This window comes from Apis cerana, linkage group LG7, assembly GCF_029169275.1.
Source record: "Apis cerana isolate GH-2021 linkage group LG7, AcerK_1.0, whole genome shotgun sequence".
NCBI lineage: Eukaryota > Metazoa > Arthropoda > Insecta > Hymenoptera > Apidae > Apis > Apis cerana.
This window is the reverse complement of record NC_083858.1, coordinates 12,719,715-12,739,331: the sequence shown is the minus strand read 5'-3', so window position 1 is coordinate 12,739,331 and position 19,617 is coordinate 12,719,715. Positions and strand designations below refer to the sequence as shown.

The 19,617-nt window shown below is 38.3% G+C and overlaps 1 protein-coding gene across 7 annotated transcripts in view; it reads right to left on the bottom strand.

Annotated features, from left to right (window-relative positions):
• LOC107999443 (glutamate receptor ionotropic, NMDA 2B) overlaps positions 1-19,617 on the bottom strand; it is a 221,164-nt gene that overhangs the window by 42,077 nt on the left and 159,470 nt on the right. For all 7 annotated transcript variants that reach the window (XM_062077317.1, XM_017059290.3, XM_062077319.1 and 4 more), the window contains 4 exons: positions 15,048-15,226; positions 13,625-14,039; positions 11,951-12,131; positions 11,170-11,308 (listed from right to left, as the gene is read on the bottom strand). In XM_062077317.1, the coding sequence (XP_061933301.1) occupies positions 11,170-11,308; positions 11,951-12,131; positions 13,625-14,039; positions 15,048-15,226 (914 nt within the window). The remainder of the gene's footprint in view (positions 1-11,169; positions 11,309-11,950; positions 12,132-13,624; positions 14,040-15,047; positions 15,227-19,617) is intronic.

Here is a 19,617-nt window from a genome sequence, read left to right as displayed (position 1 = left end):
GAAATTCGAACGAGCAACTGCTCCGTTTAAACTGCTTTGCAAAGTTTTAATTTCCGCGCTCGAGCAGGAATTCGTGTAGCTTATAGATTTTCGATGCGCGCCATCTTTCGTTTACTTTCGTCTTCAAACTTGCTCCCTTTGTCTTTATCACAATCAGAGTAAGAGTAACAATTCTTAAAAAGTTCTTAAAGCTTGAATAAATGAATTCGAATCGATCGGTACATTTCTTGATAAAAAATAATAATAAGAGAATCAACATATCTGGTCGTTGAAGTTGATTATTTTATCTCGCGAAAAGCAATTATCATAATTAACGGTAATAAGTAACGCGATGAAAATTAATATTTGTAATACACGATTTTCGAGATCGGTAGGATATCGTTGTCGCTAATGAAGCTCACGATAATTTTGGGTATACTGTTTGGAAATAAGGCTGCGAGAGATAGACAGAAGTTTGCGTAGAACTTGTTCTCGTGCAGCGGGTGTATGATCTTGTTAGAAAGCCACCGTTAATCACGTTCTATTAGCAGTCGTACGTTAGCTTGGCTGTATTGCGGCTCGTTAGATAGTTTATTACTGTAGACCTGGCAACATCTGCTTCGTATCATATTTTCGGTAAGAAAGTTGCGCATCCATCTCTGTATCGGTATTTAGACGTGTTCCAGGGCTGCTCGATTGCGGCCGATGCGTTGGATGCGGCCGATAACGACGCGACATCGCCGTTAATGGGCTGTGTTAATCCAATGAAACCGCTTGTAAGTAGGAGTACACTGGATCCAATGGGATAAATGGGCTAATCCAATCTTGCTTAATCACCCGAGCGAGGATCTTTCGGATTTTTGTTCCTCGTTTTTAAAGCAAATTTTTAACAACAACGTTATCGAAAAAAGGAATTTAACAGGAAATTTGGAAAAATTTCTCGTCTCTTGTTTATATTCGTATATAATTACGCGTTTTAAATATTTTGTTTAGATATCGTTCGGGATAAAATCATCGTTCATTTCCTCCGCGATAAATGAAATTGGATATAAAGTAATTACATTGATTAAACTGTAAATTAAATTTAACGCGATCGATTTTACCATCTGTTACGTCCGTAAAATACGATATTTTCCGAAACAAACGTGGATTAAAAATTTATTATCGCGAAATACACAATCATGCGCGATCGTTATTAATCACGATCGGAAACTAAATTAACTCGTATCGTTGTAACGTTTCCTTTGCAACTTTGCAAAATTTCGCGTGGAAAGAAATAATTCATCGGCTCTGACCGGGAAACAAGACCGCAAAAGTCGATCGAGGGTCGTAAAAACGTCGCAACTGGAAACTGAATTCGTGGCGTTCTGGAAGATTCGCCGCAAGTTTTGCAGATTAGTGGCAATGTACTCGAATAGCTATTCCTGTAACGATTACAGGAGACATCGGGCACACGTTGGAACGTGGCCAAACGTCGCAACTTCTATCCAGGATCGGTGCAACTATCCTGCTAAATATGTATTCGACGATGTGACTACAGCGGTAATTTTGCGAACTTTGTGTTTGCAGAATCGCTCGGCTGATTCGATTATCACCACAATGGCTCCGAGTAACACGAAGCGTTTCGTGTCTCTCGAAAGTTTCAACGAATTCGAAACGAACGTAGATGAATTGTTTTGTGAAATTTCGTCAGATATTTTTTTTTTTAATTTTAAAACGTGAAAGCAAATTTGAAGTTTTTGACTTGGCTTCTCTTATTAACTTGTACGTTTGTGATACACGTTGGAATACTTGGAATAATTCTTCGATTAAAATCGAAATTACGAATTTTAACGTCGTCTTAATCTTTATTTGGCTAACTATTTTATGGATTCTTGATTTGACGTTATTGCAGTAGTTTAGTTTAAGGAAGTGGTAGTCGCAGTTTCCTGGATCTTTCTCAAAAGAAACTTGGAAATGATTTCAATTGCCAACACGAGAGAACTTTAAGCGACGGTTCAACCGCGTGGAATCTAATAATTTTAAATTTATGATCCCATGTTTTAATCATGAGACAAGTTTTTCTTTTTATCAATGGCTTGGATTATTTTTGGGAAAAGTTTTTACGTTATTTTTCGACCATTGGACAAATATCTACTATGCAGTCACTTTAAGCGGTCTAATCGTAACGTCTTTCGATCTAAACGACAAGTTTAAATAGTTTATTTTATCCCAGCATTGGGAGTAATACTCGAGGAGGAAGCGTTTCAAGTCGAAGAAGTTAACTTCTGTAAGAAGACACTCTGGCGAAAACAGAGGGAAGTTCGATGACATGGAATAATCCACGAATGAAACCTTCAAAGTTGAAGCAATAAACTGAACAAATCTTGGGATTGTTTAGTCGGTGTTTGTCATTAAATTACTTTCCAAAATTCTATAATTCATCGAGTCTAATTAATCGTGAACAATCTCACGAAGACAATTTCCCAAAGGTTTTTACCAAAATTAAAAAGTAATTCAACTAGCCAAAAATTATCAAACAATTGTTAATAGAAGTGTCGTCAGAAATACAGAAGCAGAGATACAATTGTCAAATGAAATTCACGAAAATATTGCACGATTGATTCATTGACTCATAAATATTACGATGACTGGCAGCAGTTTATCAGCCGTTTGATCAATAATTTTTTCTTCAAAGCATTAGCACGTTTTTTCGAAGCGTGATTTACGATTTTATCGTTCGCTTCCTTTCTGAAGAATGGCAGGAAGAGAGAGACTCTCCCTTATCTATATTTCATAACCAATAATCCTCGACTTCTTTCGCCATCTCTTCAAAATCCAAACCGACGAATTGATCAATCCATAACATCTCCTAATTTCCAACTTAAACTCTCGATTTCTCTCGTCCGATAGCCGTCCACGATCTGAACAAAAACAAACATCTTACGAAATTACAGCTCGTACACAAAAATCGTTGAATCGAATTTTTTTTCGCTTCTCTTTCTTTCTTTTTTTTTTTGATTATTCGAGGACAATTGGAATATGCAGTTTTACTCGCTTAAATATGTAAATATCGGGATACGGAGATTATCAACGCGCTACAAAATCATCAATCGCATTCCAAATCGCGTTCCATCAAGCCCCCAATCATCGGAGTTAATGGCGAAACGCTCGAAGCACGCGGGCGCTAAATCGATCGAGACGGGGTCCCCTTCAAATTCACCCTCGAATTCGATGATGAATCACGCCGCGGAGAATCGAAATCTGACCTGTCAGGTGCGGTAATATCCGGGCCGCCGGTTACGCAATGCGAGAAATTCCCTTAATTAGCCGTCACCCACGCGTTTCGAATTACGCTCTGGTCGTGATACTGCTGCGTGCATCGCGCGATACACACACGCGGTATGGACGCGTCGATGGTTGTACGCGATAATGCGTACACTCTCCGGTATCGAGGTGGCAGCCACTCGAGAATGTCGGGTTGAGCTGTTATTATCGCTCGACTCGATCCGTTTTCAATGATTAATTATCGGCCGCTCCAGCGCGGGATTAGTGATTCGTTCGTTCGATTTCGGCCATCGTCGGATTAACGGGCGAGAATTGGAAGAATCGTACCTCGCGCGATTACGTTTCGGAATTTACGGGTCGATGTATTCGTCGAATCGTTAATCGCCCTCGCGCGAGCTAAATAATGTTCAGAATTTGAGAATATCGAGAATCGTGCAAATGCGCGTACGCATTTCGTATTTCTCTACGTGTTTTGCTTTTACGAGCGCAGAAATATCAGTTTTCGTGAAATCGGCAGAGTTCGGGCGTTTCCGTTCCACTTCGTGAACCCGGTTGCGGTGTGTATATATAAAGGCAAATCGGAGCTCGACAGGTCATTTCGCACTGAACGTTCGTGACGCGTGGATCGAAACTTTGGGGAAAACTTTTGAATTAAGTTCTTTTAAATTAGTTATTTCAAATAAATATTTTTTTTATAAATACGTGGTAAATGGGATCGCACATTTTAAATGAGAAATGTTGTTTGCCGTTTTAATTAGCGAAAGAAGAAAGATCGTTGAAAAGTTGTCGCAGACAATATTCGTTTCCTCTCGATGCTCTGCAACTCCTTAAGGTACTCGCGATACCAATTAATATTTCATTTCCTATCGACAATTGTTTGTGCTTTGTCTCCTCGACGGAAACTAGAAGTTCGTGGAGGCTCTCCATCGTTATCTTAATTAGATTTCAACTCGATTGTCTTCCTGTATAAACGCGTTGACATTTGTATCATCAATCTATCGTACAACAAAATTTATTTATTCACATCTTAATGATCAATTTCTGATAAATTTGAATAATTGAAAAAATTTCTACGATTATCTATCAATTTTCGTACATTTAGAATTATCAATGTACCAATAAGAAATTAAAACTTTTATACGATTTGCAAAGTTAAATATTTCTGTTTACTATCGATGATATATCTTCACGATATTTATTACGTAATTTCATTATGCTTTATACATTTTTCCTTCATATTCTATTACACCAAAAACAAAATAATTACTTTTCGCTGCATTCGGCCAATGAATTGGCGAACATGAAATTGCGGTTCGCGTTTTGGTGAAATCTCGAAACTGAAAGTAGATAGAGTTTCGCCAGAAAATTAAAACTCGATTTCGTTGAACGCGTTGAGACTGTTTCGGCCAAGCTTTTCTGATTCCGTGCCATTCGAACAACGATATTATCGATAAAAATATATGGGATGGTGGTATTATGGAAAATGGTTAAACTCGAACCGCGAATAGTTTGAAAACGGTAAACCGGTGATCCCAATGAAGAGTTTCACACGCTTGAAATTTAAATACGCGACGTTCTGATCGAATGAAATAATTTTTACGAATTTAAATTTAATCGAGACGGAATATTTTAAACACACACATATATATTTTTAATTTAAAATTATCAAATTTTGCATTTGTATTTATGAAAGAGGAATTTTTTCTCGTATTCGCTGAACTCTCTCTCCTCCATCGGCAACCGTATACAATAAACAAAAAATAAGAGAAGAATATTTCCTTTTAAAGAAGCTCCATCAATGAGTTCGCTAATAAACCGAAGGATACTCTTTCCTTTCCCTTCTTTCTTCGCAATACTCGAGAAAGAATCGACACGAAAGAAAAAAAGACAACGAAAAATCTTGGTAATTTCTCAATTTAATCAAAATAATAATACTCTCCGATAAAAAGAAAGAAATAGGAAGAAATATCGAAATCTTCCTTCTTCGTTTAATTAATTTATCGAGTCCACCGATGAAACGAGGTCAGAACTTCCGCTTTAGACGTCGTCCTCGTTACGTGTGTGCGTAACGATTCTAATCATTTCCGCGTTGTTCCGTCATTGATTCGAGTCGGCCATCGCGTGCATATAAGAACACGAAGCGTATAACGTGCATATAAACCTGGTATAAATTAAATGGAGCATCGCGGTGGAATTTGAAACTCTTGAAAAAAAATGATTAAAGAGAAGAGAAGATCGTTAATTGGCTGGAATTCCGTAATTTCTTGCCTCCCCTTCGACAAAATGGTGCTGGACGAGCGTGCTTTCTTCGGTTAAGTGCTTCGAGAATGCGGTTAATGCAACAACTCGAGTATATATATGAACCCTCTTCGAGGAAGTTGCTACATCTTTGTAGGGGAAAACGGAGGCTCAATCCTGTTTCGAATATTTCTATATGTTTTAAAAGGAAGAGGTTGTTGTCGTGGAAAGCGAAAATGACGCATCGACGAGCTTTGTGCAGCACGGATGGGGTATCGAAAACGGTGAAACATTTAGTCGAAAGTTTAAACTGTCAGAATTAATGACCAGAACGCGTAACTTTATCGATTGTTTCTCCAGCGAATATGAACGATAAATTGAAAAATAACTGGTAACGAGTTATCTGTCGCTGGCATTTCTGCTCCATTGTCAGGCTAATATAATGATACAAATTGTATTTTTTTGCAAGAGAAACACGCCGCTCCGGAAATAGCAATCCAATATGATCCAGGCGAACATCGCGTCTGAGGCGACGAATATTCGTCGGCAGACTTTCGACTCGCAATTTCATCGTCCGTCGATTTTCGATCAGCGGGCCACGTGGCGGCGGGGAAGTGGACATTTTATTCCTGGCTCGATTAGCGTGATTAACGCCGGATTTTCAATAACGCCGTTTCACCCTGGAACGCGACTAATTAAATTCGAAATGGGATTTCCTGGCTCGGTCCCATCACTGTTTACCCAACCAGCCTGTCGATATCCACGTGTACCCGACCATATCGTTTTCCAACGCGGACGTGTCGCTCCGATACGCGCGCCCTCCTCGTGTTTTACGTGTTGTACATTTCGCGTAATTGTTTTCGCGGTTTCGACAGTGGAATATAGCGGTATGTGTGGTTTTGTGATGGAACAAGCGAGAGAAGGTAAAGCGAGAAAGAGAGAAAATTTGGAGATGAAAGAGAATCGAATATTTAATTCGAAAAAGTATACGAGAAGTTATTTTTAAACGATAGAATTGTTTGAAGAAAAATTAAGAATTGTGAACGAGAAATGTGAAATGTGTTCTCTATTTAAAAAAATTCCACAATTTTTTGGAAATTTGTACGATCGTATGAATATTCAAATTAAAATAAATTCGGAATACTAAAAATATTTCATGTAATCGAGATTAAAATTAAAAGATAAAAACTCGGAAAATGATCCGAAGAAGCGAGAGAAGGAAAGCGAGAGAAAATTTGGAGATAAAAGAGACTCGATGGAATATTTAATACGAAAAAGTATACGAGAAATAATTTTTAAACAATAATTTTGTATCGCAAGGGTTTTAAGAAAAATTAAGAAATGTGAAATCTGTTCTTTATTTCTCTAATTCCACAATTTTTTGGAAATTTGTGCGATCGTATGAATATTCAAATCAAAATAAATTCGGAATACTAAAAATATTTCATGTAATCGAGATTAAAATTAAAAACTTGAAAAGTGATCCGAAGAAGTAAGTGGAGAAGGTACGAAAGCGAGAGAAAATTTGGAGATAAAAGAGACTCGATGGAATATTTAATACGAAAAAGTATACGAGAAATAATTTTTAAACAATAATTTTGTATTGCAAAGATTTGAAGAAAAATTAAGAATTGTGAACAAAAAATGTGAAATCTGTTCTTTATTTAAAAAAATTCCACAATTTTTTGGAAATTTGTACGATCGTATGAATATTCAAATTAAAATAAATTCGGAATACTAAAAATATTTCATGTAATCGAGATTAAAATTGAAAACTCGAAAAAGTAAGAGAAGAAGGTACGAAAAATAGAGAAAATTTGGAGAGACTCGATGGAATATTTAATACGAAAAAGTATACGAGAAATAATTTTTAAACAATAGTTTTGTATTGCAAAGATTTGAAGAAAAATTAAGAATTGTGAACAAAAAATGTGAAATCTGTTCTTTATTTCTCTAATTCCACAATTTTTTGGAAATTTGTGCGATCGTATGAATATTCAAATCAAAATAAATTCGGAATACTAAAAATATTTCACGTAATCGGGATTAAAATTAAAAGATAAAAATTCGAAAAATGAAGTAATTTTTAAACAATAATTTTGTATCGCAAGAATTAAGAACCGTGAACGAGAAATGCGAAATCTGTTTTTCTATTTAAAAAAAATTCCACGGAACGATTTTTTGGAAATATCGAAATTAAAATAAATCCAAAGTACTTTTGCTCGTATAGACGAATGCACGAGAAAAAGAGAATTTGCACGAAATTTGTGGAAATTTATAATCACATTTCGCGCAATTAAAATTAAAAGATAGAAATTGGAAATAATTCTGCTCGCGTAGAGGACGAACACTCGAGAATTTTCACGAAATTTCTGGAAACTTATGATCATATTCCATGTAATCGAAATTAAAATTAAAAAATAATATTTTAAAATGCTTTTTCTCGCATTAGACGACGAAGAAGAAGAAGAAGAAAAAGAAAATTTCGTGGTTGAAACGCTCGATGAACGCGAGGAAATGGCGAATGCGAACGGAAAACGAGAGAAAGAAGCGAAACAATTTCCTAATCCTCGCTGAGGGTCAATTGTCAAAAAGGCAGGGGCGCGAAATGAGAGCCTGTTCAAAGTTTACGCGAGCGGAAAAGAAAGGAAGCGAAATCGGGGCGATAAATCTGACGATTAAATTTCCAAGAGAAACGAAATTATACCCACGGCAAACATACACGGTTCAACGCGTCGTTCCTTCTTTAAACGAAAACGAGAAATAAATTGCGCAAACGTGAAAATAGAGAAGAAACGAAGAAAAAACTGCGGGCGAGGAAAGGTGAGAAAGGGTAAAAAAAGAAAAATTGTCGAGCAGTTTCTACACGTTCGTTTGTTTACGAACAAATAAAATACTCTCATTCGCAAACGAAACCTCTATAACTTACCAATAACCGTATACACGAACAATCCAAGATAACAATTTTCTTGGAAGCAATCTGCGAAAAAAAAAAATTCAATCTCTCGATCGACAAACAAATTTTTGGTCTCTCGGCCAAAAATAGAAGCTTGATCCACACGGTAAACGCGGGAGAATTACGAGGAGCAGTCCTTTCACTACCGTACGTTTCACCTTAGGATTATCCTCTTCCCGAAAGCGCGAGAGATTTTTTAATCTCGGCCGATCCGAAATTCTGGAAAGAGCCGCGAAGCCCTTTGGCGTTTATTGCTTCGCGAGCTTTGAGGAAGTCGTGTTTGGCAAAGATCGGCGAGAATCGGAATTGAATGGAGGGGGCGCGTTTCGAATATTAAACTCTCCTCGAAACGTGGATGCTCGATTGTCGGACGTAGATGGCGTTCGGGTAAAGGGATTTTTGAACACGGTGGTGGCTCCCGAAGATGAATTGGAGAATTGTTCACTCGCTCGTTCATTCGCGCGTGAACGAATGAAAAACGATGTCGGGGATGCGAGTCTTTTTCCTCTCGTCGAGATTTAAATTGAAGTCTTCCTTTGAAACATGTAAAATCTATTTATTACGCGAATCGATCGATCTCTACTATCCTCTAAATCTGGTTTCTTACACTTCTGAAGGATGTAAAATCTATTTATTACACGAATCGATCAATTTCTATTCTTCTTTAAATCTAGTCAAACGAAAGGTGGAGTTAATATCGGTAAAGCACCTCGATCGAAACTCGAGCCTCAATTTAGAATGCCGTTTGCATCGGGAATGTCATTATATCGTAATGACAATTGGCGTGAATATCCAAATCTATTTATCGTACAAATCGATCAATTTCTATTCTCCCTTAATCAAGCGAAAAAATTTTTACTCTTCTGAAATTTATACTCTCCCCTAAATCTGATCAAACGAAAGATGAGAAACTTTTACACTTCTGAAAAATGGAAAATCTATTTATTATCGATACTACTATCCTAAATCTAATCACAACAGAAAACAGAAGATGAGAAACTTTTACACTTCTGAAAGATGTAAAATCTATTATTGATCAATTTCTACTATCCTCTAAATCTAGTTTTTTACACTTCTGAAGGATGTAAAATCTATTTATTATCGATATCCAAAATTTAGTCAAACGAAAGGTGAAAAATTTCTACATTTCTGAAAAATGTAAAATCTATTATTGATCAATTTCTACTATTGTCTAAATCTAATCAAACAGAAGATGAGAAATTTCTACACTTCTGAAAGATGAGAAACTTATACACTTCTGAAAGATGAGAAACTTATACACTTCTGAAAGATGTGAAACTTCAACATTTCTGAAAGATGTAAAATCTATTTATTATCAATACTATCTAGTCAAACGAAAGGTGAAAAATTTCTACATTTCCAAAAGATGTAAAATCTATTATCGATCGATTTCTATTATTCTTTAAATCTAGTCAAACGATAGGTGAAAAATTTCTACATTTCCGAAAGATGTAAAATTTATTTATTGTCGATATAATTTCTATTATCCTCTAAATCTAGTTAAACGAAAGATGAAAAATTTCTACACACTTTAAAAAATGTAAAATCTATTTATTATCGATATAATATCCTCTAAATCAAGTGGAAAATTTCTACATTTCTGAAATCTGTAAAATCAACTTATTATCGATACTTAATCTCTCCCCTAAATCTGAATCAAACGAAAGGTGAGAAACATTGTAAAAGACACCAGAGTCTGGTGGTTAATATCGGTAAAGCACCTCGATCGAAACTCGAGCCTCAATTTAGAATCCTGTTTGCATCGGGAATGCCATTATATCGTAACGGGAATGACAATTGGCGCGTGAACCCGCGAAAACGCGCGAATCGAGAATCGATACGGCTGGGCGGGGTAGGTATGCTCTCGATCAATAGGAAGCCGGACGTTAATTAAACGTCAAATGCATCCATTAGAAAACCAAGTTTCCCCTCTGTGATTCCAAACCAGCGTGTAATAATATTTTGACGTGATCCTCTCTCCCCCTTCCCTTCTTATCGAAACGATTCGCGGTTTCTCGATCCACGGCATCTCCCGATCATGTATCCGATGAGATGTTTCGTTCCAGGATTCTCGTTCGAAGATGGATGGAAGACGGACGGAGAGGAGATTCGATCGAAACGAAGGGAGAGTTACGCTTCGATTTCAACTCCTTTCGAATCGTTGTTGCACTCGCGATGATCGTCCTCGAGGATCCTCGAGGACGTTATTCGATCGATCGACACAAGCGTTTTCGTTATCGGGGAGAATGAATTTTCAAGCGCCATTTTTGCGACAGATAATTGCATAGGGAAACGAGGACATGTTTGTACGAGCAAGGATTCAATTCTTTTTCCTTTTCTCTTCCCAATCCAATATTTTTTGACGGGGATTACAAAGTTTAAGGTGGAATAAATCATCGTCGAAGACAAGATGGAGTAAGATAATCGAGACGATATAAACTTAGAGAGTTGAAGAGAAATCTAGAAAGGATTCTCCTTCGTAATAATGGAGCTAACCTTTTTCGTCAACTTTTCCTTCCAAATTCCCTCGAATCTTCGAGAGAAACTAATATTTTCCAACTTGGACTCTTCCCTATCTCGCTGAGTCGTTCGGTTTCCACGTTTTGCTTTCCACTCGCTGATCTATGCGAAATACTCGCGCGAGGACGGGAGTAATTCCGTGGGTGGCGAGAAAGGGACGGATGGAGATGTTTTTTTGCCTCACTCACCTCCTCCCAAACAAGTTGTTTGCTCAATCCGGGACGAAGATTCATGATTTTCAGTTCGGCCGACTTGAGAACGCCATCTTGGGTGAATTCCACGTTAGGCTTCCCTTGGTCCCCCTCCACGGACACGTTCTTCAAGTACCTGAAGGAAATGTCATTCTCCTTTGAAAACAGCACGACAGTGAAGTAGTTTTCATCAAATTATATCCAGAATTTTCCCCAACTTTCCTCTCGTCAGAAGGGAACAGAAATTTTGGAATTATTTAAACTCGTGTTATGATATTTCTTTCCTACGAATAATTCCATTCAAAGATCCTCTCTATCTTTCGATCAAATAAATTTACTTATTATATTTATATTATTTAATGATATAGTTAATGATATTGTTATTACATTATACTTTTTCCTTATGAATAATTCCATTCAAGGATCCTCTCGAATCTTTCGATCAAATAAATTATTTCGACGTAATTAATCGACGTAATCTCGTAATTTTGATTATTCGCATTGCGAATAACCGCAGAATTTATCGAAAATAAATTCATCGATTAATCGCGATCATAATTTACGGATTAGCGGAATCGGATAAACAACGATCGAGACAAAATTATAATTTTTAACCGATATTTGTCAAAATGCAACGTTACGCGATTAATCCGATTTAATCGATTCTCCAATATATAAATTTTCATTATCGAATTTCATTTTTCGAATTTCGATCGAATTTTTTTTCCTTCTCTCCCTCTCTTTTCTTTTTGAATCGATCGAGATTCGTTTCTCTTACTTGAAAAACAGATCTCCAGTGTTCCACCGGGATTCCCTTCCCTCGCAGCTCAGCTTGGTGTTGAGGGTGTGATCCTTGTTCGCAGGATCGTTCAAGAAATTCTCGGCTCCGTTCGCGTAAACTTTCACAGCCGTCGTGATCTCGTTCACCAGACTTTCCGTGCTCGTGTCGAAATGTACACCTGAACAACCGAAAGATACATTCGTTGGAACACAGTTTCACATTTTTCACAAGTGGAATTATATCTGGATGGAAGCTGGTTGGCGGATCGAGGGGGGGAAATAAGGGGACGAACGAAGGACAGGTTGGACAGGAATTCGCTCGAATGGATTTAATTAAAATTCTTCCCGAAACGATCGAGTATTCTCGAGCAGTTGTCGGAAACATGCGTTGATCGAGTATTCCATTCGAGAATTATATTCTCGAAAAACTTAAACTCGTCGTTTTCTTCCTCCCTTTCACCGTTATCGTGTTATACAATTTATATACAACGTGTAATATTTTATGAAAAATTATTTAAATCATCACGAGAATTTTTTCCAACCGTGCAAAAATTATATTCTCGAAAAATTTGAACTCGTTGTTTTTTTCCTCCCTTTCATTATTGTAATTTATACACAACACGTAACATTTTATGAAAAATTATTTAAATCACCACGAGAATTTACAAAATTACACCATTTTTCCAACCGCGCAAAAATTACATTCTCGAAAATATTGATACGATGATTTTATTAATAGCTTTAAAGAAATTGGAGAGCGAGATATTAAATTTCCTTTTTTTATCTCCAACAAAGAAAAGTCCATATTTCCAAACGGAATTCCCCTCCCCTCGAATATTTTATTCTCATCCAGAGGTTGAGGTAACGTTTCCGTTCTCTGGCTTCGATATCGACGATACGCGATATCCCTGTGCGCTGTGTTAGCTGTGGAGCTGGGAAGCTTTGAAAATCGATGAGTTCGCAGGGGGACAAATAGGAATAGCGCGTAAAAAATTCGCGAAACATTCGAACACACTCTCTCTCTTTCTTTTCTCCCTCTTGTTTCTCCTCTTCGTCTTCTTCTTCTTATTCTTCCTCGCGTGAAAATATTGAATTCGAAAAACTCTATCGCTCGAGTATTGGGCTGCCTCGAGATTGGAATTTCGCTGGGGACGAACTATATCCATGTCTCGAAAGATATTAGATAAATCAAGTGGAGATGAAGAGAGAGAGAGAGATTCAAAGGAGATTTTTAATCTCTCTTTAATTGTCGCAAGCGAAAGATGGGATAAGAGATGCGGAAGAAGAGAAGAAAAAGAAGTATAATAATTTCGTATTCGAAATTTCTCCTACGATTCTCTTTCCAAAATAGAATTTCCGCGACGATCGAGCACGATGCGCTGGTCGAGCGGGCAGTTGTTGAAAGGGCGATTGAGGAGGAGGAGGATAAGAATCACGGAAATCGGGAATTGATGCCTTCCTGGAGATTCCATCGTTCTGGGTCGGCACCCTTCTAAGGGAAAATAAATTCATGGAATTCTGTTTTCCACGGAAACACGTCGTGCACGCCCCAACGGAGATCTTTCGAAAGAGATCATCTCGAAATTGTGATAATTCTATTTATCTTTACGAGAGAATTTAAAAATTTCGTGTCCTCCTCCTAATTATTTATTGTAGAACGAAATCTGCTTACCCAACATCCCGATTGGAAATTGGCTGGGCGTCTGCAGATTCTCGATCACGCTCTGCGTCACCACCCAAACGTAATTCTCCCCCGTGATTTTGTAATCGTGGGCAGCGCCCAGTATCCTGACCGCCTCCTCCCTGGTCGAATACAGAAGCATCACCCTCGACTCGCTGTTCACCAATTCCAAGAGATCGCGCGGATCCGAGACCAGGATCGCGTTCAATATCGTGAACTTGAAGGTGTCCTGCATCTCGGATATTCTCTCGCGAACCGCCTGCACGAAATCGTCGTGGCCCGCTATCTGCGAGGTGACCACGCTGAATTGATGCCACTTGTACCGCTCGAGGATGCTCAGCATGGCGGCCGTTTGATGCTCCAACGATGGCGCCAGCTGTAACTGCAGATTACTCTGCGACGCCCTCTGCAACCGCCAACACCTCTAATTACGAACGTGGCCAGAAAATGACACGTAAGTGACGTGGGAACGTTCTGGGGAGAAATTAATTCGGGGAAGCGATTGGGAATAAAGAAGATAAGCAAGGATATGTTTAATGGAGGAGGAAATGGAGAGGAATGAATTGTTTTATTTTGTCTCGGCGTGGAGCAATTATTGTGCGTTAAAATTTTAAAATCCGTTATAGGCGGATAATTATCAAGGAGCATTTAAATTTCATTTTCACGACGGATACAATATATCTCGAAATATCTGTTTTAATTTAAATCGATGAGTTTTTTTTTTGTGTAACTTAAAGCGAAGTTTCCAATTCTCAAGGTTTATCGCATGTTCGTCAAATTCGAAGCGCTTTCCAAGTTAATTGCTTTTGACTTTTTCGCCTGTAGATATTTCTTTTCTATTTTATTAAATAATCTCCGTGTAAACTCAAAACCGGAGAAAGAATAATTTCGTCAGCTTCTTATTATTCGAACCATTATGCGGTTCAAAAAGAGGTCGTTCAATTCGTGCGTAAATATATAAAATAACGAATCTCACTTTCACACGTATAAACTCGATCTAAAACTAATTTTTTAAACTTTTCGAATTAACTCAAACTATTAAATTTTGCCAATGGAAATGGAAATATCGATAATAACGAGAAATAACAAAAATGCCAGAATTCTTCTAAATTAAGAAATATATAACTCGCACGAATAAAGGTATATATATATACGCGTGGAAATGAAACGAAAGAAGGGGATGGATAGAAACTCGAAACGATGTAAAAATATCGGAGAAACACGGGAGAAATTCCATCTGAAAATCGAAAGTAGAAAGCTTTTATTTTCCATCCTCACCCGTTCTCGTATACGAGATTGGAGAACAATTTTGTTAAAGCGACGCTGTACTTTTTTCTCCCCCCTCCCCTCCCCTCCCCTCTTCTTCTTTTTCTCCGTAGCTGAGAAAGGGAAAGGAAGATTTGCATCCACTCACTCTCTCCAATCCCGAGTTATCCGCGTTCCACGCGATCACAGGAATCCCCAAGTAGCCGGCCAGCTGCAGAAAGTACTGGGCGCTGGCCGTGCTGCGCCCGTACTTCTCGTAGTTCATCAGGTACAAGATGGCCGACACGTTTTTCGGGAGGAAGTCGTTGCACAGCGATTTCAAGATCTCTGAAACACGAGAGAGCCAAAAACATGGAGCCATCGTTCTTTCTGAGACGAGATGTAAAATCCTCGTCTCGATAATAATACACGAGAATTCGCAATTTAAGGACGCGCGGTTAAATAAAATAAGAAAGTGATCACGATCTTTCTCGAACAAGGTAACGATACTGCTGTCGTGATGTTGCTTGATTATCATAATTGTTCCAATTGATTGCAGATGATAAGCGATCTCGTATTACGCGAGAATACTTTCTTTTTATTTCGTACGCGTTTGATTCAGAAAAATTCAGAATCTTACTACTGATTACACATTCTATTCTTCGCCTACTTTTACGATAAACATACGCAGGTTTCGATTTACAATTTGATTCAAGGAGTTCGATCATTAAAGATCCAGTTTTGTTTTATATCGAGACGAATAATTTTTGCGAAAAAAGGAGTAGTTAGAGCTATTCAGAACATTTTAGAACACATTTTAAATATGAAACGTGAGCTCGAATGTAACAATACGAAAAAATTCAGAATCTTACTACTGATTACACATTCTATTCTTCGCCTACTTTTACGATAAACATACGCAGGTTTCGATTTACAATTTGATTCAAGGAGTTCGATCATTAAAGATCCAGTTTTGTTTTATATCGAGACGAATAATTTTTGCGAAAAAAGGAGTAGTTAGAGCTATTCAGAACATTTTAGAACACATTTTAAATATGAAACGTGAGCTCGAATGTAACAATACGATGATATTTTCCACTGTGAATATTTATTGTCCAAAATATTGGAAAAGATTTCGTTGGGATATTTATTAATTATTCATGATTTCGATCAGCTGGTTACAACAGATAACAACGCGGACTCGAAATCGTTACCGCCATCCGAGTCATGGACGCATCCTGACCTGTCCCACAAAACTCTTCCTCCACTTCTCGATGCGCTCTCGGTGTTGACCCCGTTTCTTCCTGTCCTCGTTCCCATCCCCCCTCCCGCCCCATTATTCCTCCCACCGCTTTCTTAATTTCACTTCTCGCTTGCGATCCTCCTTACGAGGACGACTCTTATTAATTACGTATATAATACATCCGTTAATTATATTTTTCTACCACTAACTTATTTCTTATGCCACGCAATTGCAAGATTCCTCTCTCGACAGCTTTTTCACCAATGTGTACCCTCCTACCTCTTCTATGAAGGAATATAGAACAGAGAGTGAAACTTTTCTCACCTTTTGCCTATCCAATATATATATATATATCCATCGTTACTTTAACAAGCGCTTGTTACGAAGCGATTTGGCGAGACTCGTGGCAAGAGGCGAACGTGACATCCCCTCGAAAATTTCCAACATCCGTTCCAAACTTTTCTCGATATCCGCGTGTAAATTTCGCCGCGTGATTAGCAACGAAAACGAAAGATCGTTCAACACCGCATCGATATAAATGGAAGAAATAACCGGATGGAAAACAATTTGGAAAATTTTGAGAACCGTCGCTTGTCTGCCGAATCAACTCGAGATTCTGTCTTATGGATAATAATATGAAATCGTTTCCTCGCAAATATAGAATTGTTAGAATATTTTTATCAGGTTTCATTTTTTTTTTAGGCTTCTAAACTCAGGGCGAAATGTAAGAAATATAAAGGAACCTGTTCACGAATCGATGCGGGAAAAATATTGGAGAGAATTGGAGTTGAATCGAGATCGATTTGATCGCCGCATAAAGCTAATAGAATAGCTTCGCTGTTGTGGAATATCTAAGTATCTAAAGTGTCCAGAGAAGATGGAAATCAAGGTGGATTTAATCTCGTTCGATTCGCGTGGAACGAAGCCATGGGGTAAGAGTATCGACTCGCAAGAGCTACGACGACAAAAGGGATCGAATTATTAATGGAATTAAATGGACGATAAGTGGCGAACCGCTAAACCGCTTTATCCTCTGAACGAAACCGTTCGAAACGAGTTTATTAAATTTATTCTATTCTTCGTCGCGACGATTTACGAGATAAGCTTGTTTTTTAAAATTACTCCATCGATATTTTCATTCAGTCGACGAGAAATTGGCTCCATTTTTATATATCATCGCGTGAGACGTACAAGAAAAATCGTTGACAAATCGTTCCATTTGTATTTCTAATTTCTAAACCTCCGGAAAATTTTATCGAAAAGAAGGGAAAATGAAAATAAAAATAGAGAATGAGTTCTCCGGCGAATTTTCCAATGATTTTTCACGCAATCAACCCGAAGGAAAACGCAAAGAACTTCTCGATTCTTTTTCTTTTTCGAAGAGCAACGCGAGGAAAAATTTGAGGCGACGTTTCGAGGGTGACTGGCGACATCGATTATCCGAAAGCCGCCCCCGTGGCGCGATCCAGGCCGGGCGAATTGGACGTCGGACGGTTTTACAGGAGGGAGAATCCTGATCGAGACTGGTTGATTGGAAAGTTAATCGAAAAAGAATATATACGAAACACCACGACGGCTACGGATATGTATCTTGAAAAAAATAAAAAAGAAAAAGAGAGAAAAGAAAGAAATATTGGAAAGTTATCGAAACGAATCTCAGTTGTCAAGCTTTTCCAAAACAAATCGATCGATCGATCGAAGGCGATCCGTCTCGAGGATCAAACGTAATCCATCGAGGCAAGGAGGGAAGGAAGCGACATCGAAATGGATGCTAACTCGAGAAACTGACAGACTAGGAGCTACAGGTGGATGAAAACGCCTGCGGATTCGCGGAGAATGAGAAAACACGTCGAGCCGCGTTTTCAACGTTGTTCCCGCATCTCTTTTCCCTGAAAAAAGCTTCTCACGAGCCGAGAACACGATATTCACTTCACTGTATGATAATAATATTCCAGCAGAATTGGAGAAAAGAAACACTCGTCATGTTCCGTTCGAAGAAGACACGGTTTCTCGAGAGAAGGAATTTCGAGAATCCTTTCACCATTCTACGTTTTCTCGAGCCGTGCCTGTCTCGATCGAGAAGAACGCTCCGGTTTCCTGGGAATCGAGCGGATTCTGTCAGCGTGTAGGTCTCGTTTCAGGAATTTTCCTTGGATTGGGGGGCGCTCGATCAGAGGGGTTGGTGTTATCGGCCGCTTGCGCGCTCCATCCGCGAGACGAGTATGGATTTCAGAGGGTAGGAGCGTTTTGGGAGAACTTTTCGAACGTCGGAGCTCAGAATCTTTTCGATAATAGAAATTGTTTGAACCTCGTAACGAACAAATGTGTTGGAATTGAACTTGTTAAGAATAAATTGTATAATAAATTTTATTACAGGAGCTCGAGGAATGTATTGGTTTAGTTTTTTGGAAGAACGAAAAGAAAGCTTTGAATCTTTAGTTCGTTTTTCTCGTATTAAAACAAAAAGAGGAAACTTAATTGGAAAATTTAATCTCGAATTACCATGGAAAGTCAGGAGCTCCGAATCTTTCGATCATCAGAATTGTTTGAACTTTAGAACTTTGTGATAAATCTTCATTTGCGTTTATTTTCCACAGTCTCAGTTTTCCAATAAATCAATTTTATTACATAGCTCCGGGAAGAACGAGTTGAAGTTGAACAAGATTAGCGTAACGAGAAGAAAAAAGGGAAGCTTCGAATTTTTAGTTCGTAATTTTAGTTAAAACAAAAATAAAGGAAACTCCGAATCTTTCGATCATCAGAATTGTTTGAACTTCAGAATCTTCATTTGCGCGTGAACTTTATTTTCCACAGTCTCAGTTTTCCAATAAATTAATTTTATTACTACGTAGCTCCAGGAAGAACGAGTTGAACAAGATTAGCGTAACGAGAAGAAATTTTTAGTTCGTTTTTAAAACAAAAATAAAGGAAACTTAATTGGAAAATTTAATCTCGATTACCACGGAAAGTTGGCGCCTGAACTTTTAGAACCTCTCGATCATCAGAACTTCACCAGAACCTTGTGAATTTAATAAATATAAACCTTCATTAACACGCGAACTTCGCTTTCGATCGTGTTCTGGAACAGAACTTGTTAACTTTCTAATAAATTTTATCACCGTAAGAACGGATCGGGGCCAACGTGCTCGCGAAACAAACGAGTAATGTATCGAGCTAATAGAACGGCCGTGCACACAAATTTGCGAAGGCTTTAAGGAGGATCAGAAGAGGAAGGATCCTCTCCTTTCCTCTATGCGTGACGGCCACGCGAGTCGTCCAGGGACACGAACGGGGGATTAAAGCGGGGGCAATATCGCCCTGTTTTCGAGTCCGCGAAATATTGCCAGGCGCATTCGTGTTCCGCCGGCGAAATGAATTCTTTATGACCCCCGTCTATTCCCCCGGTTATTTTCGGAGGAATGAAAGAAACGGGGCAAGATGCGGGGGTAATAACGGGGTTGTTCAATTCCCGGGGAATATCGCGTACACGCGCCAC